General features: G+C 46.3%; 1 protein-coding gene across 8 annotated transcripts; it reads right to left on the bottom strand.

Annotated features, from left to right (window-relative positions):
* Positions 1–204: 204 nt before the first annotated feature.
* Positions 205–24,613, bottom strand: CCDC92 (coiled-coil domain containing 92). 8 transcript variants are annotated; one of them, XM_061603460.1, is made up of 5 exons: positions 24,335–24,613; positions 19,628–19,709; positions 4,189–4,338; positions 2,908–2,949; positions 205–1,621 (listed from the first exon to the last, which is right to left on the bottom strand). In XM_061603460.1, exons 2-5 carry the CDS (start codon positions 19,629–19,631, stop codon positions 846–848), a joined length of 972 nt encoding a protein of 323 aa, XP_061459444.1. In that variant the 5' UTR covers positions 19,632–19,709; positions 24,335–24,613; the 3' UTR covers positions 205–845. The 8 variants fall into 8 exon arrangements, with proteins under 8 accessions (XP_061459444.1, XP_061459445.1, XP_061459446.1 ...); XM_061603461.1 differs by lacking the exon at positions 24,335–24,613 and adding an exon at positions 24,151–24,197; XM_061603462.1 differs by lacking the exon at positions 19,628–19,709.
* Positions 24,614–24,893: the final 280 nt, after the last annotated feature.

The raw sequence follows: 24,893 nt of genomic DNA on the forward strand, positions 1-24,893 counted from the left end.
CCATCAGGCATACGAACAGCCAGGAGGACCAGCCTGCCCTGCAGGAGTACATTGCATCCCCAAATTTTAAAAACAGGCACAGCTCTACTTTCCTTACCAAGCAGAAACAATAAAAGCTACATTGTGTTTGCACAATTGTGGGATTTCTCCTTACAACCTCCTATCACCCCTTTCCGCTCTCCTGCCCAAAAAGGAAACAGCCGGTTGCAATTGTGGGAGTCTATTCCGAATATTGAACAAAGGACACAAAACAAGATCAGCCAGGGTTAATAAAATAGAGTTTGTTGGGATTTTAGTAGCTCTAGATAAAAATGTAACAGAAAATATGAACACTGTGATCAAATCGCATATGATGGAGGAGGGAGGGGTCACTCGGCCAGTGTTTTTCTTCTCACGCAGGCATCTGCATGGTGGTCAGCGCTGCCCCACCCCCAAAGAAAGGTTTGTCATGACTGTGTGAAGTGATACATACAGGGAAGGCTTTAACCATTAACAGCCAATACACAGTGCTGCAGGGCTATCAGGAGGAGGCTATCTGATTCTGTCATTACTATGGACTAATAATGCAGCCTGTTGCCTGGGCATTTGCCCACAAGTGCGCTTAGAATAAAGGAAGGAGCATTGGAAGCAAGCAGTCAGGCAGACGCCTGAGTTTGGCCACAGCGTTTCATTAATTAGATACTCTGCAATATGAACACAGTCATATTGGGGATCCATTGAAGAAGGATATTCTAGCGATGGAAAGAATTTGGCATGCATGGGGCATTAGAAAGGAACAGGGGAGGGGAGTAACCCTATTTGTGATCACAGTGCATAAGAGAGTCATCTCCAAACAAACAGTTTGCTTAAACAGTTCTATCTGTCCCCGAATGTTTTCGGACCACTTTGCTGCCATTCACCTGATCCACTGCCAGCGTCTCAACCTCTGGCTGCGCCTGGGGTGGAGCAACGTGGTGGATGCGGTGCGCCACACCTACGTGAGCCTTGTGCTGCTTCTCCCGGGCTGGGCTGTGGGGCTCTGCAGAAGTGCGTTCCGAAGGAATAGGTGGAATGACTAAAGGCCTCTCTTTGATAAGGTGGATCTCAGCGGTTTCCCTTGCCAATAAAAAGGGTGTGGGATCAGGCATAGCATCGACGGGCTCCCGTAACAGCAGTTTGCGGCTATCCGATCCTAATCTGTAGGCCTCTTCGAATTCAGGGTTGAGTGGGGTGGAGAGACTCTTCTTCATTCTACGTCGCGGAGTCTCTGGGAGCTTATCTTTGGGCGGCGCTGGCTTGTAGTTGGACAGGACTGGGCTTCCAGATGGAGAGCTATCGGAAGTCCCACTCGAACTCAGGAGCTTTTTCTTTGTTGCGTGCAGTTGCGAGGTGAGGTATGCAATTGTACTGGCGCGCTGCTCTAGTTCACTCGACAGCATGTTTAACTTATGGCTTTTCATTTTAAGCTCTTCTAAATACTTCTTTTCCCTTTCTTTGATGGTGTTCTCAAGTACCATTATCATGGCATTCTTTTGCTCCAGTTCCTTTAATAACTCATTGTTTTCAGCCTCTTTCTCTTTCAGCTGGGCCTCAAGTTCTTCACATTTTCTTTTGAGTTCTTCACTTCTTGAAGTCCCACTTTCTGCAAGAGCAGGGAAATAGTTTTATATCCACTGCAGTCAAGCACACTCACTAAGCAACATGGCCCCTCTCCATAAAAATGATTAAGGCAAGAATCAAGCGCTAAGGTGGCTCTTCTGTGCTTACTTTTGAAAGCAGCACAGGCTCATTTCCATAAAAGAAGAGGCTCATCATCTGGGAAGGAAGTGTAAGCTCTGCTCCCAAATTCTCACCTTGTTTTCAAGGCATAAGAACCCACCAGACTTAATTAACTAGCAGCCTCAGAGAGCTCTCAGAATGCATATTAGAGTTTTTCAAATGGGGGGGGCATAAAAACAGCAGGAAGTGCTTACAAAACCTGCATCCCTTACAGAAAATAGGCGCATAAACATGCAAGGTACAAACTTTCCAATAATATGAACTGTAATACCATCAGAAAAGATGGAAAGCAAGAAGGAGCAAGCTTGCAGCAGCCCCAGGTCGAAGCTGAAGTGAAGGGAGGGAGAGGACTGTGTATAGAGGAAGATAATGCGTTCTGTATGAGTGCATGTGCATGAAGAATGAAGCAGTGCAGAGGCATGTACACAAGGAAGCAGGAGTAGCACAAGGCCTTATAGTAGCCAAGTAGATATACTCAGTGCTGGGAGAGATATGGAAGTGAAAGTATAGAGGAGGATATGATTTTTGAGGTTTAAGAAAATATAAGTAAATTTATGATGGCTAGATGGAAGCACACCTGGATTCTTTTCATGGCTCTAAACGTGTCAATAAAATTGGGAAGGGTGTGTCCCTACTCTACATTTACAATGGGATATTGTACCTCTCTCCAACTTGGGGAAAAAGTTACATAGGGGGGAAATTAGCAAGTAATTATTAAGCATGGATGCAATCCATGCTTACACAGACATCATTTTTCAAATCCATGAAAACGGGAAGCTGCAAACTGAACTCATCAGTATTTGGGAGATAAAGGATGCCAGTGCTGGCAGAAGCACTCCCAACGAAATGCTGGGAAATGAATTAGCACAACCTGAATCTTAGGCAACTTCACGTTTTCACAGGTGCACGCAGCACCAGCCACAACATCTTCGCCTTGTCTCATCTAGCCTTGGCATTTGTTTTCCCTGATGTCGGAAGGCTTCATTGTAAAAAAGTTTCAAGAACTCCAGGCCTAGATATTTTCTTTGAATCTCTTTGCAAAACACACTTCAGTCAGTGCAACACTCAGAGAATGTGACTAGAAAGTGTTCAACATTCTCTCCTTGCAGTTGCCCCCCCCAATGAATAAAACAGGCGGAGATCCCTCACCTGTTGAATCTGAACTTTTGAGAGTCAACTCGTATGTCAGATCTGAAAAACATACATAGTTAGGAAAATAGCAGAAGACAGACCCTCATGTAAAATTAATACATAGAACATTTTCACAAAACATTTTTTTATCAATGCCTCTCAATCTTGTGGCTCATGGAACTGGGTGATCAGTCACAATAGGACCTTTATTTAGGTCAAACATTTATATATTGCCCTTCCACAAAACAAAATATTTTAACAAAGAAAAGCAGCCCTAAACAAAGCAAAGGGTGGTGTTCAGTGCTAGTCTTATTCAGAGTAGACCCACTGAAGTTTAGTGGATGTGACTTAGGTCCATTAATTTCAATGAGTCTACTCTGAATAGGACTTACTTCCAATCCAATGTTAACCATACTCCAATAGACCCATTGAAATTAATGGACTTAAGTCCATTGATTTCAATGGAGCCACTCTTCAAGTAGGACTTTGCTAAATATCACCCACATTTTTAAGCTACTCTCCATAAATTATTAAGCTGGTATAGCACAGTAGGGAGGAGAGGTTTGGCTGGGAGTCCAGAGCCTGCGAGTAAAATCCCCGCTCGTGTCTCCTGGGTGTCAAGGGCCAGCTAAAGATCACTCCACAGTGAGTGGCTCAGGGGTTACGTGCCCTGCCACCTGTGCAGCTGTGGGCAAGCGGCATAGTCCCAAGGAGCCCAGTTGCCCCCCAGCTGGCAGTTGCGGACAACGAAGGGGCTGGCTTGTGCAGCTGTGGCAAGCTGAGCAGGCCCTAGCCAACTGGGGAGGACTAGCCTCAGAGGGAGGCAATGGTAAATCCCTTCTGACTACCGCTTACCATGAACACCCTATTCATAGGGTCACCATAAGTCGGGATCGACTTGTAGGCAGTCCATTTCCATTTCTCCATAAATTATCAGCCGAAAGCTGAGAAGCCAGGGTTTGGATGCATGCCGATAGGCTAGCAGGGAGGTAGATATTCAGAGCTCTTTGGGGAAGATGGCCCACGACCCTGATGCTGCTGTTAAAAGCTTTCCACTGCTAAGGCACTGGCCTGTCTTACAGGGCTGCTGTAAGATTCCCGAGATAATACAAAGCCTGCAGAAGAAACTGCTGAGCTCCCCGCTGCTGGCATGAAGCAACATGAGAACCATTGGAAGTGGAGCTTGTCATTGGGAAAATGTGGTGGACAAGAGCAGAAACACAGCAAGCAGAACACAGGGAAGCCACATCCAAGCAAAGCAGCTGGGAAGAACAGGCTGGCTGGCCGTCGCCTCATTACCTGTGCAGTGCTGCTGCAGCCGTCGAATCTCAGCATGCAGTCCCTTGAGCGTGTCGGCGTGCTGTCGCTGGAGAAACAGCAGATTCTTCTGAGCACTGTGTAGCTGGTTCTCCAGGTTCGATGCTGCCATCCTGACATCCAGTGAACCTGCTGTGTGACAGGTGGGAAAGGAGAGCACAGCACCATCAGTTACATCAAGACCTAATCTGGAGACTTCTCCTGCAGTTTGCAAGTCTGGAACACCACTAGCCAAGTGGGTTTTGATTGGTGCAGTCTCACCAAGATGGAACCATGCAGAAAAGCGGTCCGTTCCTTTTGCTATAAGGTAGAGCATCCCCATTTACACAGGGACAGCTAGACGTCCGTTGCTGGCATTTAAGAATTTGAGATATTCTTTCAAGCTCTGAAGTCAGTGAGACCTTCAACTAGGGCTTGGATGTCGGCAGCTGTGGAAATCCCAGTGCATTCATGGTAGCTGTGTTCATATTGGGGTGGCAGTGGGGAAGGAGGAGAGGACACCACCAGGTGTTCATTTGTTTTCGGTTAACACATATAAGGGATTAGTGCTAGTCAGACTTCAGGGCACTCATCCCTTTAAGAGACTGAAATGGAGTTCTGAGAAAACGCAACAACATGCGCTGCCTCCTCCTTGGCGTGAGCTGCCAGTCACCTCCCTGAGTTACATTTAGAGAAAGACCATAATCCCTCACGGATGGGAAAAGCCCGCTAGGTAAGCCCGGTTCTCAGGAATCCACAGCAAACAAACATTCACAGGGCCAGCAAATGCTGCAGCTGGGCAACTCTAAGCAGCCTGGACCCTGGGTGCCACGGGCGTGAAGGAAACTGACGTCCACCAGAAACCTTTGTGTGTCAACATCTGCCTGCAGAGAAGCAGCCTTGGAGCAGACGTGCTGCTCACATTTCCAGCAGCTTCTGGTCCTGGAGCAGGAATGGGAAGCTTGCTTCTGGCACTCCAGATATCACTGGACTACAACTTCTATCATCCCTGACCGCTGGCCATGTAGGATGGGGCTGATGGGAGCTGGGAGTCCAGCAACATCTGAATACACCATCCCAGACTTATTACAGCATAAAATCAGGGGACACAATGAAACACACACACCATCTCCCACCAAACTCAGCAGGGCTGGATTAACTGCTGGGACTAATGAGTGACCTGTCAGTGGCACAGGCACTTGGGGCTGATGGCCAGGGCTTACTCCAACCCACGGCTGCTGGATGGAGGCAACGAAACCTAGCCCAAGCCCTTGGGAGCAGCTTCAAGCACAGGCTGTGGGGAAGGTAGAGAGGACTGGGGAGCTGACCTAAGTTCAGAGGACTGCTCCACTGTCATGGATTCCTCACGTGGCTTGGGGGAAGAGTCCAGATCATCTCTCGGCTTCATATCTCCATTTGTAAAATGGAGGATAACAAGCTATTAAGCTGCAGAATAGTTGTGGGGATAAAGACTGGAAAACAGTACAAAGGAAAGCACTACAGAGACATAAACAATGGTAACAACGGGTTATGATTGCTAATAGGTTATGATTTTTCTGACTGACCAGCTCTGGAGATCAGCCAGTTTCTTTGTAACTTAAGGTGATGCTGCTTGCCATACAATGAGGGAGTGATGCAAAGCAGCTTTCTGTCTAAACTGTAACCAGCACTGGAGCCCACCCTCAAACTGGATGGGGAATCCTTGCTCTCCAGCCTACTGGGTTGCTTCGTTGACAGGCCTGTTTTAGCAAAACCTAAACCTAAGCAATTTGGGTCACACACACACTATCTTTAAAGCACAATCAAAGCATACACACACCCCAAAAATAATCCTGGGAACTGTAGTTTACCCTTCACAAAGCTATAATTCCCAGCACCTTTAATAAGCTACATTTCCCAGGATTCTTGAGTGCAGGATGTATTTTGAATGCACTTTATAGGTTTGGTGTTTATGCAGCCACAGACTCTCATTTCTTCAGCACAGAGGAAGTTAGAGAGTAACCAGAAAGATGACACCAAAGACAAATCTGTATGTCTTGTCACAGCTCCCGTTCAGCCAAGAGGAGACATTACTGGCATCAGGAGCCCAGTCTAGGCAGAAACCAACACTGAGAGACTGATGATCAGTTACACATGTTATAAACACAAGTACCAGACTACCCCCCCCTTATGCAGTGTCCTCCTCCACTCGTGTGGAATAGTTAAGAACAAACATCGTCTGGCCTTTGAGGGACATTCAGAAGAATTACACACACACCTACGTCTAACATGTACTGTGATACACGCATGAAGCTGCCTTATACTGACCATTCTCCATCTGGTCCAGGATAGACTACTCTGACTGGTAGCATCACTCCGGGGTCTCTGGCAGAGAAAGATTTTTCCTATGGAGATCTCCAATCCCCACGGAAACACAGCACATTAGCACAAATAGGACAGCAAGTTTTTGAGGGGGCCATTTCTATGAAACCAGGGAGCTTTCATGTAATTTACAATGGAAAGATCCTGGATCAGGATTAGGTTTCATAAACAATTCTAAACCAAGATAGATTCAAGGATAATTAAGCTCTCTGGTGAAGCTCTCTTAGCAAGGAAAAGACACTACTCAAAAGTGTCCTGGAGGGACAAAGGTCTCATGATTTCTGCAGCTGCTCAAGAATCATGAGATCATGGCTGTGAATTAAACAACGTCAATTAACTATTTGGGTTGGGGGTTACTGCTGCCACAACTTTATGTCCAACCAATTCTGCAAAGAGCTGGTAAATAACTGGGCCTACAGAGAGCCCTTGCTTGCTGGCGTTTTCCCCTAGCTCCAGAGCTCTAAAGGCTCTGAATGTGCTTTAAAGTGCAATTGTCAGCTTTGAGCACAAGGCTTTGTTAAAGGACAAAACCCCCAAACCCATTAAGCAGTTTCCATTAAGGAACACATTAACTACCCCAGCCATATGCGTTCAGTTCTAAAGGAAGAAAAATTAAGAAGCTGCCGTGGAGTCATGGTATGGAATATGGCAGTGCCATCTCTGACTTGCCTTGAAGCAGCATGTCCTTGGCTAAAACCCAGGAAACGACAGGCTGAGGGAGGCCCTTCATAACCAGGCCATTCTGTTCTGTTCATGGCCTCAAGGCCCATCCTTCACTAACACTGTCGATATGTCTCGGCTACATTATCTCTCAACGAGCCAGCCTTGTCTGTGCAGCTAAAAGCTTTACTACATCTCAGATTCCGTAAGTACTCATTGAATTCCCACTGAGTAGGTAACATAGGAGGGAAATGGTGCTCCTTTCTTAGGCATGGTATGGCTCGCGCATCATCCTTAAGGAAGCCCTTTGCACTCCAAAGGCAGGGGTGGAGAGAGCCTTTCAAAGTAGCAGCACAAGGGAAAAAAATGTGTTATGCAAGTCACAGTGTTAGTTCGACATTTTTCCCCACTGAAATGCAAAAAATCTTCAGCGACACACAAATGGGGCCCCCACCCTTCAGCTCTGCAGTGTTTCCAGATTATGACCCCACACACTAAGCATTCTATTCTTTGCAAACATTCATCCAATTAGTCTTGTCCTGTTTACTGTATATAAACAGTTTGCATTTACACTTTCTTTGCCTGTGTGGGAATTTGAAGTCACAGGGCAGAAAACTGGTGACACTGCAGCTTGCAGCCCCCCCCCCGGGAATCACTCCTAGAATCAGGAGAAAGGAATTAAGAACGCACCTTCCCTACAGCAGACACACAGTTAGTTCCTGGGATCTTGAGGCAGGACCAGACAGCAGCTTCCTGCACCCAGGACTGAGTGTTCTTACACACAACAGCACAGGAAGCCTCTTTTCCTCCCCCAAGGCAAGCCCACACTCGCTACGGTCTTGTAGAGACATCAAAGCCAGTGTCAGTCTCTGCCCACCTTGGCAACTGATGAAGGGTGGGTGGGGCAGGCTGAAGGAGCATTCCACACGCCTGGATGTTCCTGATCTCCCTCAGCCTTCGCCAACATGGTGTCCTCCAGCTGTTTTGGACTACAGATGTACTAGATGGGGCTGATGGGAGTTGCAGACCAAAACAGCTGGAGGGCACCATGCTGGGGAAGGCTGCTCCATATTATTACTGTCGGCAGGAAGTTGTCAGCTTTGAGTGGCAAAAAGAAATGCCCCCAAAGCTTCTGCAATGTCTGCAGCAGCAACCTGGATTCAGCACAGAAAGGCCAAGCGGGAAAAGCCTCACCAAGAGGAAGTTTCTCTACGTCTCCCATGGAGGACTTGGGGAGGGGGGAGAATGCCATTTCCAACATTCCTTAACTCTGCCACTATGTGAAATATCTGCCCTACAGATGAAGCATTATCAGCAGTCCCAACTGATTCCAGTGCCAGAGTTCAAAAGCCATGAAAGGGGATGTTTCCATTTTATTAAGAGACTGCCCAATGCTAGGTCTATGAAAGGATTACTTTTTCCTCCTTTAAGGAATCCTAGAAGCCAAGCCATAATTCACTGACAAAAAGCATCACCAAAAATGGCTAACTCATTTTAAGTTAGAGTCTGGCTTTATTCTATGAATGACAGAACACTCTAGCAAGGTGAGCCTTTTAAAAAACGAAAGAGTTAGGCCGGCGTTTTGGAGGGAGCCAAAAAATATAGGTTACAATTCAAAGTATATATTGAGACATCTTCTGAGGAATGGAGATTGAGGGCTGAAGTACCTCATCAAATGGTGGTTTGAAGCCATCTAAAAGCACAGGCAAATGTCACTCGGGTCCTGCTTGCGGGCTTCCCCCAGGCACCTGGTTGGCCACTGTGAGAACAGGATGCTGGACTAGATGGGCCACTGGCCTGATCCAGCAGGCTCTTCTTATGTTCTTATGTTCTTATATGCAAGGCACACCTGAATACTCAGCCATGCAGCTCACTGGGTGGCCTCGGCCAGTCACTATGTCTCACTCTAACTTACCTTCACAGGGTTGTTGTGACGTTTAAATGGCAAGTTGGTGGGGAGACTATTTACACTGCCTTAAGCTCACTGAACAAAGGCGGGATATAAATGTAACAAATGAATGAATGAAATGAAGCACTCTCAACTTCAACACTCAACATTTGACGTTTGATCATGTAGAGTCTCCTGACAACAGCATCAGCCTTTGTTGGTGGTCCACATGAGGTGCGCAATGTCTGAATCAGTGGAGACTGGTGGCCCCGATGTCGGTGTGGCAGTCAATCTGCTTTGGGTTTTAGTCCGAACTTTCAAGAAACTGTCCAGCACCTTGGACAGCTCCTTGGAAGTTCAGACTAAAACCCAGAGCAGATTCACTGCCACGTCGACATCGGAGCCACCAGTCTCCACTAGTCGGAGTCAATCCTAAATTGGAACATGCCAACATCTGAAGCTGCCTCAGGCCAAATCAACCCTTTCCTTGATCTAGCCCAGCTATCTGGGTCTCCTTCAGGGCTGTCTGTCAGCTGCAGTACTTAAGAGCCTTTGAAGTGGAGATACTAGAGCCTGGACATCCTGCACACCAAGCAGGCACTCCTATCACTGAGCTATGGTCTCTCATCACTCTTTCTTGGTGATTATATTTTTCCAGTAGCGATCTGCGAGAAAACAAACAAAATTATCTCATTTTATTTGAGATAAAAGCCAGCCTCTCTAGCACTCTGTAGTCACACCTTCATAACTTTGGTTGAAGAATCAGAACTAGCTTTCTCCTTGGTAATAGATACCCAACCGCACCCCATCCCAAAACTGCTTGGATCCCAGAAGATGCCAGCTGCTTCCTAAGCAAAACAGCAAAGCCTATTTCAGGGAAAATGCATAAGCAAAGAATTCCTTTTGAAGAGCCTCTAAAATGCCCTGCAACTCCCTGTTTTGATATGACCATTCTTCTTCAGTTAATTAACTGAATATCCCTATCACTGCACTAAAATTACAGAGAAGGAAGACATTCTAAATGGCAAATCTACAATTTCAGCATCCCAGATCACAAGGCAGGTGCCTTAATGGTAGCACCTCCTAGCAAGCAAAGGACGTTTTCCCCCCTCAGTTGCACTATATAAATGTATCACCTGCTTAGAAAATCATTAACTATACAAACCTGTAAAGGTATGGCTCCACTGAAGCCAACGGGATTATAAAAAACTACCATCTATGGCATAACCTTGACATGTACATCATTATTTGAGAGAGGTGCAGACAGATAAACTGCCTTGCATTGGGCAAGCAAGACAGAGGTTCAAACTGCTGTCTGCTCAGGATTGTTACTCACCAGATAGCCTTTGGAGATCCTTGTGCCAGTCTAACCCATTCCACAGGGTTGTTAAAAGGACAAAATGCATGAACAAAGCATAATAGCTTAATAGTAATAAATTAACTGGTACCTCCTTCTCTCTCCCAAAAGCACAGCCGATTCCCCCCATGCCTTTTCAGACCAATGCCCTACACGTAAGTATCAAGCACACTGCTTCCCTTTCTTAAATACAAGCCCCACCATCACGGATGGAAGGATCTGCCCATTTCGGCTCTCTCTCATTTTTCCAATTTTAAATTTGGTTCTCCACATTTATGTAGCAATTTGTGATTTAAAAAAAATCTCATGAAAATTCTTTAGCATTTTAGTGTGAGTTTCTCCTAACACATTTTTGCAAGCAGTTTTCTTAACATTTCTTAACATTTCTGCATGTTATGTTCATTAATATATTCATTTCTATGCACACTTTCCCCCTAATATATGCATTTTTGTAAACATTCTTTGGTTGGAGAACTGCACAGCAAAATTTGGATATGTGCAGATTTTGAAGGATGGCTTTGTTTCGGTTCTCGCATTGTTCTGGAAAGTGTGAATTTGGTAGATTTGGCTTTAAATGCAAACCAAACCAAATTTCTTCCCATACACTATCAGGCAAATGCAGTGGCCGCTGAGAGAGATGAAATTCCTGTTGAGATTCACCTGCCCTGACAAGCTCAAAACCAAAACAATTTATACAATGCATATATACCCAGGAAAGGGTCCAAAGCATAAAAAAAAAACCTTGTATAGGGAGAAAGGAGGCCTTTGCAAATGGGGCTAGATCAGTAGCCTTCCGTTTGGTCAAACCAGGGGGTGACATTGAACTCTGAACTGCACAATGGACAAGAACCTCTGGCCCCGGGGCAGAATGCAGCTCTACAGGCCTCTCTCTACAGGCTGTAGTGATTTTCCATGGCTATTTTAAAAAATGGATTTTTCTTTTTAAAATCTACCTCTAAAATATTGATGTTAAGAACATTAAACATTAAATTATCAATATTTCCTTTAAAAATATGGATATTAATACTTTTTTTGCAAGGGAAAATGGGTCGGTAAAAACAGCAGCTAGCAGATAAAGAAGAAACTCGAATCCATACTGGCCCATTAGGTTGACGGAATGCTTTCAAACTGGCACTGGCCAACTGATCCCATCTCTAGACCCCTGGAGGGTTTTCCCCAAGGGAATGCGGCCCTCAGGCAGAAAAGGGTTCCCCATTCCTGGTCTAAGCAACACAACCTACCTAAGACAAGAGGACAACCTTAGCTGTAGGTCACACAACCCATCAATTAGAGACCAACGAACTAGTTAACTTGCTCAATAGCAGTCAAAACACAAGACTTTTTAAAAAATATATGGAGGAACCAAGTCATTTAGGACTACAGTTTTCTAACGTATGCTGACAAAAGCACACATCACTAAACACCCCAAAACCATAGCCAATGTGGTGCCCTTCAGATGCTATTGAATACAACTCCCATCAGCCCTGGCCATCATGGCCAATGGTCTGGGATTTTGGGAGTTGTAGTTGAAAACATCTGGAGGGCACAACGTTGGTTATCTCTGTTTATTGATTCTCCGAGCGTGGATCCTTGTGTAACCAAAACGCCACTATCACACACACAAACACACACAAAGAGGGAAATATCAGTAAGCTTGAGGAACCCCAAGGTTCACAGATGTACCCCCCAAAAATAAAAACACCTGAGTGGGAGAATCCAAAAACAGCCCAATGGGCACATCAGTGGCCACCGAATGTTGAGATAATGTTTGGGGGAGGGAACCAGGGAAGGGAAGGGGTAATGGAATGGAATGTCCTTGAAAAGGGCATGCCTGGCTGGTTGGGAAACCCTGTACAGTAGCACTCTACACTGGAACATTTTGTGCAGGTCCCACCTGTCCTTACAGATTTTGAGCCACTGCCGCTTTCCAGCCACTGCCGCCATCTCCTTCCTCACTTACAATGAAAGGGAACAAAGAGGAAGAGCAGGAAAAAATGCACCCACCATACAACAATGAGGGCTAGGCTGGTAACACAGGAAGCCTGCCTTAAACCAAGTCAGACCACTGGTCCATCTAGCTCAGTACTGTCTGCACTGACTGGCAGTGGCTCTCCAAGTTTAACCTGTGACCTTTTGGATGCAAAGCATGTACTCTACCACTGAGCCTTCATCCCAGGGGGCCTGTGGGGAAAGTGTGTACATATATGTGTGTGTGTGTAGGAATAATGGCAGGTGCCAGGACAGGTCTTTTGATTTTTCTACGTACCCACAAAACGGTCCTGTCATGCCATTTTTGGAACCATTGCACTAAATAGTTATAAGAAACACAAGCATGCAAACATAGCTGTGTGGCCCTGTTTTCAAAGTTCTACTGATAATTCAGTGCCATCCAAGAAGCCTGGCATTTTAAAAACATTTTGTGTTTTTAATTTGAAAATAGCAGAGCCTGAAAATCCCAGGCACCTAATCACTCGATCCCCTAAGAATTAGGCTCTGGTGCCCAGGCACTTAAAATGTGGCCTCTGCTAGCACTATAATACTTGGTCTTCTTACTGACTATATTTGCAACCAAAATGCACAGGCAGCCCCCCAAAAAGAGAAAAGGAAAATGGAATCAGCACTTTAAGAAACACAGAGAGCTCGTGTTCTTTTCAGAAGAATATAAAAAGCTTCTGACAGTTTCCTATTTTTAAAAATCATATGGCATGTTTTATGCAGTGTATGCCCCCTTTCATCCCCACCCCCATTTTCCAGACAGACTGCTCTTGTCTCCTTCCAGCCGACCTCTGAATGTCTCAGGTCTTAGTATCACCGGGGAGTTATTTTTAGGTACTGTGACAAGTCACTGATAGAGCAGCAAAGAAAGAACAATTAAGAGAAAACGGCCTTGGCAGCAGCCAAGAGCAACGCCCTGATGCGCTCAGAAAACAAGCAGAGATAAGCAGCACATGATGATTTTCCTAGTTTCTGGAAATCTGATACAATTTACTTGAAATCAGGGAGGGAAGAAAGTCAGAGAGACAAAAATACTTTGTAATGGGCCAGATATTATTATTATTATTATTTACATTTGTATACCACCCCACAGCCGAAGCTCTCTGGGCGGTTTACAACAATTAAAAACATTAAAAACAAACATACAAATTCAAAAACACATTTTTAAAAACAATTTAAAAACACATACTGAAATGCCTGGGAGAAGAGGAAAGTCTTGACCTGGCGCTGAAAAGATAACAGTGTTGGCGCCAGGTGCGCATCATCAAGGATATCGTTCCATAATTTGAGGGCCACCACTGAGAAGGCCCTCTCCCTTGTTGCCAGACTCCCAGCTTCCCTCGGACTAGGCACCCGGAGGAGGGCCTTGGATGTTGAGCGTAGTGTACAGGTGGGTTCGTGTCGGGAGAGGTGTTCCATCAGGTATTGTTGTCCCAAGCCATGTAAGGCTTTATGTAAGGCCATGTAAGGTTAAAACCAGCACTTTGAATCGAGCTCAGAAACATACAGGCAGCCAATGCAAGCGGCCCAGAATCAGTTTTATATGTTCGGACCGTCTGGTCCCTGTTACCAATCTGGCTGCTGCATTTTGCACAAGCTGCAGTTTCCGAACCGTCTTCAAAGGCAGCCCCACGTAGAGTGCATTGCAGTAATTTAACTTGGAGGTTACCAGAGCATGGACAACTGAAGCCAGGTTATCCCTGTCTACATAGGGGTGTAGCTGGGCCACCAACCGAAGTTGGTAGAAGGCACTCCATGCCACCGAGGCTTCCTGAACCTCAAGTGACAGAGATGGTTCTAGGAGAACCCCTAAGCTATGAACCTGCTCCTTCAGGGGGAGTGCAGCCCCATCCAGGACAGGCTGAACATCCACCATCCGGTCAGAAGAACCACCCACTAGCAGCATCTCAGTCTTGTCTGGATTGAGCCTCAGTTTATTAGCCCTCATCCACTCCATTGTCACAGCCAGGCACCAGTTCAGCTCATTGACAGCCTCACCTGAAGAAGATGAAAAGGAGAAATAGAGCTGCGTGTCATCAGCATACTGATGGCAACGCACTCCAAAGCTCCGGATGACCGCACTCAATGGTTTCATGTAGATGTTGAACAGCATGGGGGACAGAGCTGACCCCTGCAGAACCCCATACTGGAGAGTCCAGGGTGCCGAACAATACTCCCCAAGCACCACCTTCTGGAGCCGACCCAACAAGTAGGAGCGGAACCAGTGCCAAGCAGTTCCTCCCACTCTTAACTCAGCCAGTCGTCCCAGAAGGATACCATGGTTGATGGTATCGAAAGCCGCTGAGAGATCAAGGAGAATCAACAGAGTCACACTCCCCGTCTCTCTCCTGACAGAGGTTATCCTATAGGGCGACCAAGGCTGTTTTCGTGCCAAAACCAGGCCTGAAACCCGACTGAAATGGATCTAGATAATCGGTCTCATCCAAGAGTGTCTGGAGCTGGCCTGCAACCACTTGTTCAAGGACTTTGCCCAGGAATGGAACATTGACCACTGGCCTATAATTATTAAGATTTTCTGGGTCCAGGGAGGGTCTCTTCAGGAGTGGTCTCACTACTGCCTCTTTCAGGCAGCCATGGATATGGCTAGCCTGTGGCCCTCTCAATGCTGTTGGACTCCTCAGTTCCCATCAGCTCCAGCCAGCACTGGCCAATAGTCTGGGATGATAGGAGATGGAGTTCAATTCAATTCAGTTCACATCTAGAGGGTGTCAGGTTAGCCACCCCCGTCATGGGCCAACTTTCATAAGTATATGAACTTTAACCAATTGGATGTAGTTCATACTTGGGAGCTAATGTTGCAGCAGCCATCTTATACAGACAGACATCCAAAATGTGAAAACCCAGGAGAACGTAAAAACCTTCATGTCACCCAACACAACAGATCTACTCCATCTGTGGGACAGCCTGACACTCCAAGGAATGTTGCTTGTATCTGATGGTTGTGGTGGCTGTCCTGGCCGCAGTCTTTCCATAATACCAGGGCGGGGAACCCGATGCCCTCCAGAGGTCAGCGGGCTACAGCTCCCATCCTCCTCAGCAATTGACCATGCTGGCTGGGACTGATGGAAGTTGCAGACCAACAACATCTGGAGGGCCAGAACTTTCCCATCCCTGTGCAGCAATGAATGCACAGAAATGCAACATCCAACAGAAAGCTAGTAGTTGGGACAGAGGTTGGTCTGCACACAAAGCGGAAAGACAACCACCTGTCAGGTGTGCTTTAAGTTGGATTCCTGCATTGAGCAGAGGGCTGGACATGATGGTCTTATAGGCCCCTTCCAACTCTACTACTCTATGATTCTACGAGGTGTTTTTTTTAATCCTAAAGGAAGGATTCAAAAGTGGAATTCCCTGTCTAAAGTTAATTCTACCACGCAGTGTTCTACTACTGCATTCTGCTGCTAAGGGTACACAAGAGATTGCACACTGGCAGCCAAACAAAACACCAACAAAAATGTGCAGGAGCAAGAGAGACGTGAGGGGAAGAGACTGAGACCACAGGGGGCTGAAGACTACAGCTCTTCCACAACTCTCTCACCCTCGGAGCCATTGTACAGATTATGCAGAAGAATGTGGTGGAATTCTGAACTGTGTCACTTCAGAAGGCAGGTGGGGCATGTGACATATTTGTCATTCCCCCCCCCCAACATACACCCCAAACCACATCCGACATGGGCCTTGTCCTGACTGTCCTGCCATTCTGAACAACAAAGTAAATGTGGCATTATTGGGAGGAAGAAAAACCTCCCTGCATGTAACATGCGTGCTTTTAAAAACCATATGTGGATGTGCTGGCTGGGGCTGATGGGAGCTGTAGTCCAAAATATCAGTTTCATGAAGGCTGAACTAGCCCATCAGAGAAAAAGGTTTAGCATAACCTACTCTCTGACATGCTGGGTTTCACTACATGCAGGAGCGTTTTTGTTTCAACACAGGAGAACATTCATAAAAATACAACCACCTCATTACAGCCTAAAGTGAGCCTACAGCCTCATTCTGCATTCTCTTGCGTCCCCCTGCTTTGCAGATTTTCTGGGCATTAAAAGAAATGCCTTGGATTAAAATGGTCAACCAAATGTTCTCTCTTCTGCGTAGCTGGATATTGACACCGAAAGTTAAACAGTGTACATCTATATGCACCCGAAATATAATGTTTCCAAAAGATCCTTGCAGACTATACCCATCTGCACAAACACTTCTGAAAATTTAATCTCAGATGGCTTTACTGTACAGGCTCCAAAGATGCGGCAAAAAGTGCCCCACCTTCAGCTGATGCTTGCAAGCAGCCCTGCCTGGCTCAGTTTTTTAGAAATATCTATTTATAGACCACTTCAAACATCCTCTCCAGTACAAGTTACTGTAAGTGAGTAAAGGAGAGAGATGCTCTTGCTGTGAGCCATTTTCAGATTGGGGGGGGGAGTATTTGAACCACATCTTCTGTTGAAGGAATAGGTTCCACTTCCACTGAGTTAAGGTGCGCCTGAGATTTCTGAAGCTCTTGACAGTTCAACCAAAATGATGTTAAATGCGCCTTTGAATTTTTAAAAAACCTGCATGTTAAATGCAAATAGCATCAAGTTGGCAGGGTGATAATTGTTGAGATCACAGCAGGCATGGATTTAACCTGCTGCAGTGACAGAGATGGAAAGGCCAAGAAAATCCCAGAAACTTTTTTTAAAACCCTGCCATTTTTTCCTGGAGGTGGGGTGGTGGTTTTTTGGTTTTTTTTTGGGGGGGGGGAGTGGCGGGGTTCCTGAATTTTCCTGTTTTTTTTCCTGGTTCTTTTTAGTGCCAATGGGATATTCACACACACCCAGTACCACCACCTGAGGTGGAATTTTCCTCATCACCCCAGCAGAAGAGGAAAAGGTTAACCCCCTCCATGCCTAAAGGAATCCCAAGCCAATGTTGGCAATTAAATAAACCTTGCATGATAAATACAAAGATCCGTCTAAAAGCTATCCATCCTGCCTGCATGTGAACTTACACCAAATGTTTTTTGGGGGGCAGACATGCTGCTTGCTGGTGGTCTTCAGTGCTGCATCTTTTCTTAATTTAAATGCTTCACATAATAAAGACACACTGAAGTGGGGGGGGGAACACTAACAAGCAGAGCCTGCAAATGATTATTCAGATGTAGGACACAACTCTTGCGAGGGGGGGGGGGTTGCAGAGGAGCACCTCCTGGTGGATTGTGCTGATTTTAATCCTTGAAAGTGGTCATAAAAGCTGCAGGTAAGGGATAACTAACCAGCATAACACGCTGTTCATTGTTCTGTCTACTAATGATCAGTTTTCAAGCATTTTAATTGTAACCAAACACCATGAGCTGCAATCCTAAATCCTGAAATCAGCACACTTCCTCCCAAAGAAACATGGCTAGGGTTGAGTTCTTGGCTGGAGGCAAGAGGGACACAGCTTCCTATTCCAAGCATGCCAAGCTCACAATACTATCATCAAATGGCAAATTTTGATAGAATCATAGAATAGTAGAGTTGGAAGGGGCCTATAAGGCCATCAAGTCCAACCCCCTGCTCAATGCAGTAATCTAAATCAAAGCATTCCTGACAGGTGGCTGTCCAGCTGCCTCTTGAAGGCCTCCAGTGCTGGAGACCACTCCCAAGAGCTTGTTTGTCCAACTGGATAAAAAGGGCTGAGTGCAAACACCACAGCAGCAGGGAAGGCAGGGGAGGCAAGAGATCTTTTAACATACCCTCAACTCTTAAAAAGTTATCGTCTCTCTTCAGCATAAGATTTCTTCCACACTTTTGCACAAAACACACTCTGGTCATGGCATGCAAGTAGAATACACCTTTGTGCATTAAATTTGTAAAAGCTCTTATTCTACCCACCTGCTTAATCAGATGAAGGGTCCATCTAGCCCAAAGGAGCAACTTGCTGGCCTGCCACCTCTTGCCACCTGGACACAAGAGCTCTGCATCCATCCACCTCTCCAAGGCAGGCAAACATTTTGCTGCCGCTAACGCGGTATGGCAACCTGCCACCTACTGACAACATAGTGCAGACAAGACCTTGGCAAACGCCAAATTCCACTCTAGGGCAACTCAACAACTGAGCAGAGAGAAACCCAACAAATCATTAGGGCTACATTACTCTGTCCGTTCAGTTTATTCTCCGACTGAGATGGACAACTTTCTTCAGCGCTAGAGAAACTCATCACCGCAACAATCAGAGCTATAAACATATTCCTTATTTTAAAATCACAAAACCTTGTGTTCTTTGGAATCTAGGAAAAGTACACCACAGAAAAATGGGTACTAAGAACTGCCATGTTCCTGTACAGATAAAAATATCATCACTACAAGTTGTTTGTACTTTTTTTAAAGTAACATTAGAAACAAAGATGTAAGAAGCAGCCAGGGAATGGGATTGCTTTAAAGTTTCTTTGGCATACTACTGTTTGCACAGATGAATCAACAAGTTCTGGTTACATGCCTTTGAGGGATGGCAGGGGAAGCGATCTCTCCCTTACTAAGAAAGATCACTGGTATTGCTTAGCCCCACCCAAGTCTGTGGACTACATCACCCAGCACCATCATTTACAGTGATGCAGAAGATGCCACTGGAGAAAAAATTCAGCTGGAAAAATATTCCAGCCTTCCAGTGCCACATCCTGAAAAGGTGGATATGCTTGTGCTTAGTGAGACACAGCAGGGGTGTTGCTGCAATATGATGGCTTTAAACTGTGCACTGCAGTAAAGGAGGGGAGAGAAAAAGGCTGCAAAAGGAATAAGATATCAGTGTTCAGCCTCAAATCACTCCAAAATTCTTCACCTCTTTTTTGAATTATTCAAAAGAGATATTGAAATGGTCTATATAATAATAATGACACTCTTCCCACCAGTAAATTTGATGCTCTAGGAGAGCATTTGGATTTTATTGAACAAGCCATTTCCCCCTTATCTTCCAGAACAATGTCATGCACCACATGTACTCATGCCAAATATCCATGTGTGCATATGCAGACACAGACAATTTCTTAATCACTAACTGAAGTATTGCTAACCACAAGTAAAGAAATGTCCTCCACCATTAAAAACTGCTTGTATAATGGATACTTTTATAATAAGTACTAAAAAGTTTTATAATATATACTAAAAAGTTCACCACCACAATAGGTTGTACCCTCATTTACTTACACATTCAAGTCTTTAAAACCGTAAGATACGTCGCTCTTAACACCATTTTCTTACTTTCAGCAACTTTGAGTACTTCAACCATCTATTGTAAAAGGAATGACAGACCACATGCGTCAGCTGTAGCAAATCTTGGAAGTTTTATTCCTTCTGTTATACTAATGCTTTCTACTAAATTATACTAATTTCCAGTCTTCAGAAGTAAGTGGATTCCAATATTAGCCAATTGAAAACAATGAAGTCTGGGGCCTCTTGCTGCTGTCTATCCATCACAAGGGATTGTGTGCCATTCAGTACTTCCTAACAATAGCAATATTCTATTTTACACAGGAGGAGATCAACGGGACCCATTAAAAAGCAACTGTCTTCTTCAGTTACCTTTTCAAACACATCACTAGGACTTCAACATACAAAAAATGCTATTAGAAATGTATATTCAGAATTCACAAACTAGTAATGATTTAGATGTTACCATGATTTTCATATAAAATCTAAAACTAGGTAGCAGTTGTAAAAAATACCAGGAAGATGGCCAGGTGTGATTGCTACTAATATATTCATTTTCCCCATTCTTTTATGCAGATAACCCCTCCCTCAGACATGGCTGCCCCATCTTTTAAGTTGAAAACATACAGTAACAAAGATCATGCCCAGACGTCAATTCCCACAAAATATAAGTGTGTATGTGTGTGTGGGAGACACTGCAACTGATTTTATTAATATGTCAATTAATTTAGTTAAGGTCATCCAAACACAAACTAAATTGATGCTCACAGTATATAAAACTAATGAGGGATGAGAAGAGAACAAAGATTTCTGTTAACTAAAAACAAGTTGACAGAGTTGATTGTCTCTTACAAACTGACAATCTCACACAAGCATTCTCAGAATCATCACTATTTATAGTTATATATAGAAGAAATACTTCCAGAAATGGGAGACATAGCTGCAAGCCTCGTTTGAAAGCCAGCGACAGCAATCTTTAAGACAGACAATTCCTGCTGCATAAGAACCAAGAGAGAAATGCCTTTCCCCCTCAAATATTGCATATTTCTGCCCACCCCAACCACCCCCAAAGCAGGAAAGCCTATTGGATCTCTTATGCACCTGCAATGCGGACAGCACTCATGCAATCTATGCTCAGAGATGCCCAAGTCCTTCTGCACTTCTTTCTTCAGTTACCTTTTCAAACACATCACTAGGACTTCAACATACAATTAATCAATTTCATGTTTTCCAGCCCAGGTCAATTCCAGTGATGAATAAAAACCAAAGACCCACCCACCTTAAGTCCCACCTTAGACTTAAGCTGAAGAAACACGCAGACCACAGCCAGCCAGCCAGCTAGCTGCGAGAAACTCCATTTCCAGGGAGAAGCTTGGCTTGGCTTGTTACCATTTCCACAAGTGACAGGAAAAGCAGATGGGCTTGCGCCGAGTTGCAAACCCTCCTCCCCATCCACGCCACAATCCTCCCATCTTTGCCCTCTGCTCATCCATGCTATGCGACTGCCGCAACAGAGAGACGATGCTGGCGATAAGGTCACCTCTTCCCCGCCCCATCCCCAGCTCAAACACAGCGCTGCCCTCCGAACGGTTCCTCTCTTTAAGCTGAAAGGGAAACTGGACCTAATGACAACTCTCCCCTGAAACCCAGCAGCTCCAGGGACCAGAGCTGGCAACAGGGTGGGGAAGAAGGCTTCACGCTTGGATGTGAGCATAAAATGAGCTAAATGAGGCTGCCACTTTTGACAGGGGGGGTCACGCATTTGTCTGAGAAAAGGAGGCAGCAGAGTAGCCATCTGCCCCCACGGAACTCCTGAAAGGAATCAAAACACCCCATGTAGTGCTGAGCAGGGAAAGCAACTGGGATGTGGTTACTACAGAGACAAAGTGGCAGGAAGAGAAGCATTCACTTTTGTTCCCTGAAAAGATTGAGAATAAGCCAGCCCTCCTCTAGAAATCCAAGTCAGAAAGAGGAAGCCTGTAACCCTGAGGCGTGCAAGGTATCCAACAGGCAGAATCAATTCCCTTTTAGTAAGGGGGGGGGAGAGAGATCCTGCCACCTATTTTCCTGTATGGAAAGACCACCTTCCCTCCTCATTATGGGAAGGGGAGTGCCCTGCTTTTCTTCCTCTCATGGGGGTGGGGAGCCGCCGCATTCCTTCAAAACATCTTCACCTCTTTGCTGTAAGGCAGGGGTGAGGAACCTGTGGCCCTCGAGATGTTGCTGGACTCCAATTCCCATCAGCCCCAGTCCACAGGACCAATGGCCAGGAATTATGGGAGCTACAGTTCAACAATGTCTGGAGGGCCACAGGCACCCTATACTTGCTATAATGGACTGCTCTACCCTTTCCTCATTCACAAGGATAGGATGCTCAGGCCCACCACCCCATCACTCCCCAGTTTATTATTCAGAGCAGAGTGCCTTCTCCTCACTCTTTCTCACTGGTTTAGGGAAGACTTGCACCCCTCCTCCCCCTTCAAACTTATGTGGAGCTGGAAAACACAAGACGCACCCCGATTCCACATTTAGAGGGAAACTCCTGTGTATCCCTCCAATATACAATATACTTAAGTTCTTATTTTTCTCTGTTGAAGCTGGACAAGTTGTGGCCCTCCACAGGTTGTTGGACTGTAGCTCCCATGATCCCTGGCCATTGCCACGCTGGCTGGGGCTGGTGGGAGTTCAGCAACATCTGAAAGACCACAGGTTTTCCACCTCTGCTCTAAAAAGAAGGAAATGACCAGATATTTCTCTCCTCTCCCTCCCCACATCCACTGGCAATATGCTAGGATAACCACCCCTCGAGTCTGTAAAGAGAATTATTATTAATATTACATCACACTTTACAGAGCAGTGTACGCAAAAGACAGGTCTCTGCCCCAAAGGGCTTACAATCTTGTTTTGAATGTGTGTGGAGGGGAAGTGGTGGTGAGGAAACAATATATGGAGGGCAGGGATGAGACAAGGGAGCCAGGGTGAACATGCACACTGATATGAGGGCGTTCCTTTCCTCTTCTGTAGGGATGGGATCATGGTCCCCCCTACCCCCCAGACCATTCTAGCAGACCACTTAGCTAGCTCTCTTGCCCCTCAAGACATTCCCTTCATACATCTACAAGCAAGAAAGTAAATACTTCCCTGACCCTTTATGGCAAAGAAAAGGCTGAACTGCCCAGACCTACTGAAGGTGGGCATCCAGTGTCAAAAGTGATGCCTGTTCTAGAGCAAATCTGGGAAAATGAGGATCCTGAGAAGCAGATTCTCCTCATCTGTATAGGATACCTGTGAGTGTACGTGGGGAGACATCTTCTAACAAACCATCACATTTGGATTGTGTCTCTCTTCATTGTCCCTCTTGGAGAAGGATCCAATATAGGGTAACGTTTCATATATTTGGAGCAGGAACAGGGACGAGAGCTCACAATGCCAAAATCAAGTGTGTCCTATTTTAGACCAAACTTGGGGTGCTCACCATAAACCTCCTTTCCAAGAACTGACTCATATCACTGGGAAAGGTCTCTTGCGTGCACATTCTCTCCTCACCTGCATGGCAGGGCACCCTTCCAAACAAACAAATTGAGGCTTCCAACGGGTAGATAGGGGTCCTATGTTCTTTTTTGGAGGAATACCAACTCCCCACTTGTATTGAAGAGGTAGAAATGTCCTGCTTTCCATTTCCCCAGGTGAGGTAGGATTTTTAAGTGGATGAGTTATTTCCCCCCAATGTTCCTTTCTGCAGAAATACCCACGCTATACCCCTGCTGATGGGAAATGGTTGTACCTCAGCCCCTTCCCAATCTGAGAAGATTCCCTATGAAACAATATGTCCCACATTCTCCTGGGGAGATGGTTGGTTGAAAGGGGTAGGTGTGAATGTGGGTGGGGTCTTCCCACCCACCCCCATCATTCCATTTGGAGGAATATCCACTCCCCACTTATACTGAGGGAGAACTGCCCTGCCCAGCCCCAATGGGCCCCTTCCACCTCTACTATGCTGCGATTCTGCGATACGGAGGAGGGTGGGCTTCCCACCTGGGTAGGAAGACGCACATTATTTCCCCGGGGGAATGAGTGGGTAGGCAGATAGGTCTTCCCCAACCCCTTGCTCCTTCTCAAAGAATACCCAGCACACCTACCTTAGGAGAAGGGGCGCTTAGGCGTCTCCTTCTTTATGGCAAGCAAGAAGGCAAATCCACTCTGGCCCATTGCAGAGTGGGGCCCCCAACGCCAACACAGACACTTGGGCTGGCACCAGAAAGTGCCTTCCTGGTGGGGGCCCTCTGTCAGTGGGCGCTGCAACACTGTGCAGCTGAGTCTGGCCGCCCTTTGGAATTTCCCACAGTCGCAGGCATCATCTCTGGGGCCCCAGCCCCCACTGTCTCCTGGGGCCTGGGCAACCACCCCGAAGGGCCGGGTGCTGGCGCCACCAGCCTTGATTGAGGGCCATTCTGACGGGTCCCCTCCTGCGAACTTGGGAGGGAGGAGAAAGAGAAAGGACTGAAGGGGAAGCTGCTCACCTTATTGGGGTCTTTCTTCCCCCCCATATGTGAAGAGGGGGTCTCCCCTTCCTATCCTTCTGACACCATTACCTCAAGCGGAGGTGAGTCAGTCTCTCCTCCTCCTCCTCCTGCTGTCCCCCTCCCCAGCGTGATGCATGCTGGGAAGAACGCGAGGAGGGGCGGGGGGGCTTCTCATACTCACCTGCCGCCGCCGCCGCTTCTGCTACTGCTCCCTCCGCCCCACTCCAGTCCTGAAGGGGGGGAGGGAGGCTGGGGAGAGGGGGAAACGCTGTCCCCCGGGGGGGAGCGAGGAAGAGGGAGGGGAGGTGGGGGCCGGGGTGACGTCGAGGGCAAAGGAACTGCGCAGGCGCGGAGGCTCAGGTGCAGCCGCGGCAAAAACAGCAGCTGCGTTGCCACGGTGACGAAGTCGGAGCTTCCACCGGCGTCTGTTGTTGCTTCCCCCCCCCCATACACGCCGCCGTCTCCCTTGAAAACTCCGCCCAGCTGGGGGGGAGCAGGAAAAGGGAGGAGCTTCCGCGGCATTCCAGAGCTTTGTTGATGAATCAAGGACAGTGAGACATCTGACCGGTGCAGCTCTGTCCGCACCTATTCGGTTCCATACTCTCTCTCTCTGTTATTGCTTGCACACTTTTTTGTGACATTTTGGTTGGCCTAACTGTCTTATGGGCTGCCTTTACTTTTTGTTGTTCATTGTTGTTATTCCAGTTGTGATATGATGATGATGAAAGTTTTTAGCAACT

Source organism: Rhineura floridana, chromosome 19 (genome assembly GCF_030035675.1).
Source record: "Rhineura floridana isolate rRhiFlo1 chromosome 19, rRhiFlo1.hap2, whole genome shotgun sequence".
In the NCBI taxonomy this organism is placed as follows: domain Eukaryota; kingdom Metazoa; phylum Chordata; class Lepidosauria; order Squamata; family Rhineuridae; genus Rhineura; species Rhineura floridana.

What these genes read in the sequence shown, in the direction of transcription:
- CCDC92 (XM_061603460.1), bottom strand. An exon ending in GCTGCAGCAGCACTGCACAG is followed by an intron (nt 2,950 to 4,188) that starts GTAATGAGGCGA and finishes TATGTTTTTCAG; the next exon opens with ATCTGACATACGAGTTGACT. An exon ending in CAAAAGTTCAGATTCAACAG is followed by an intron (nt 1,622 to 2,907) that starts GTGAGGGATCTC and finishes CTGCTCTTGCAG; the next exon opens with AAAGTGGGACTTCAAGAAGT.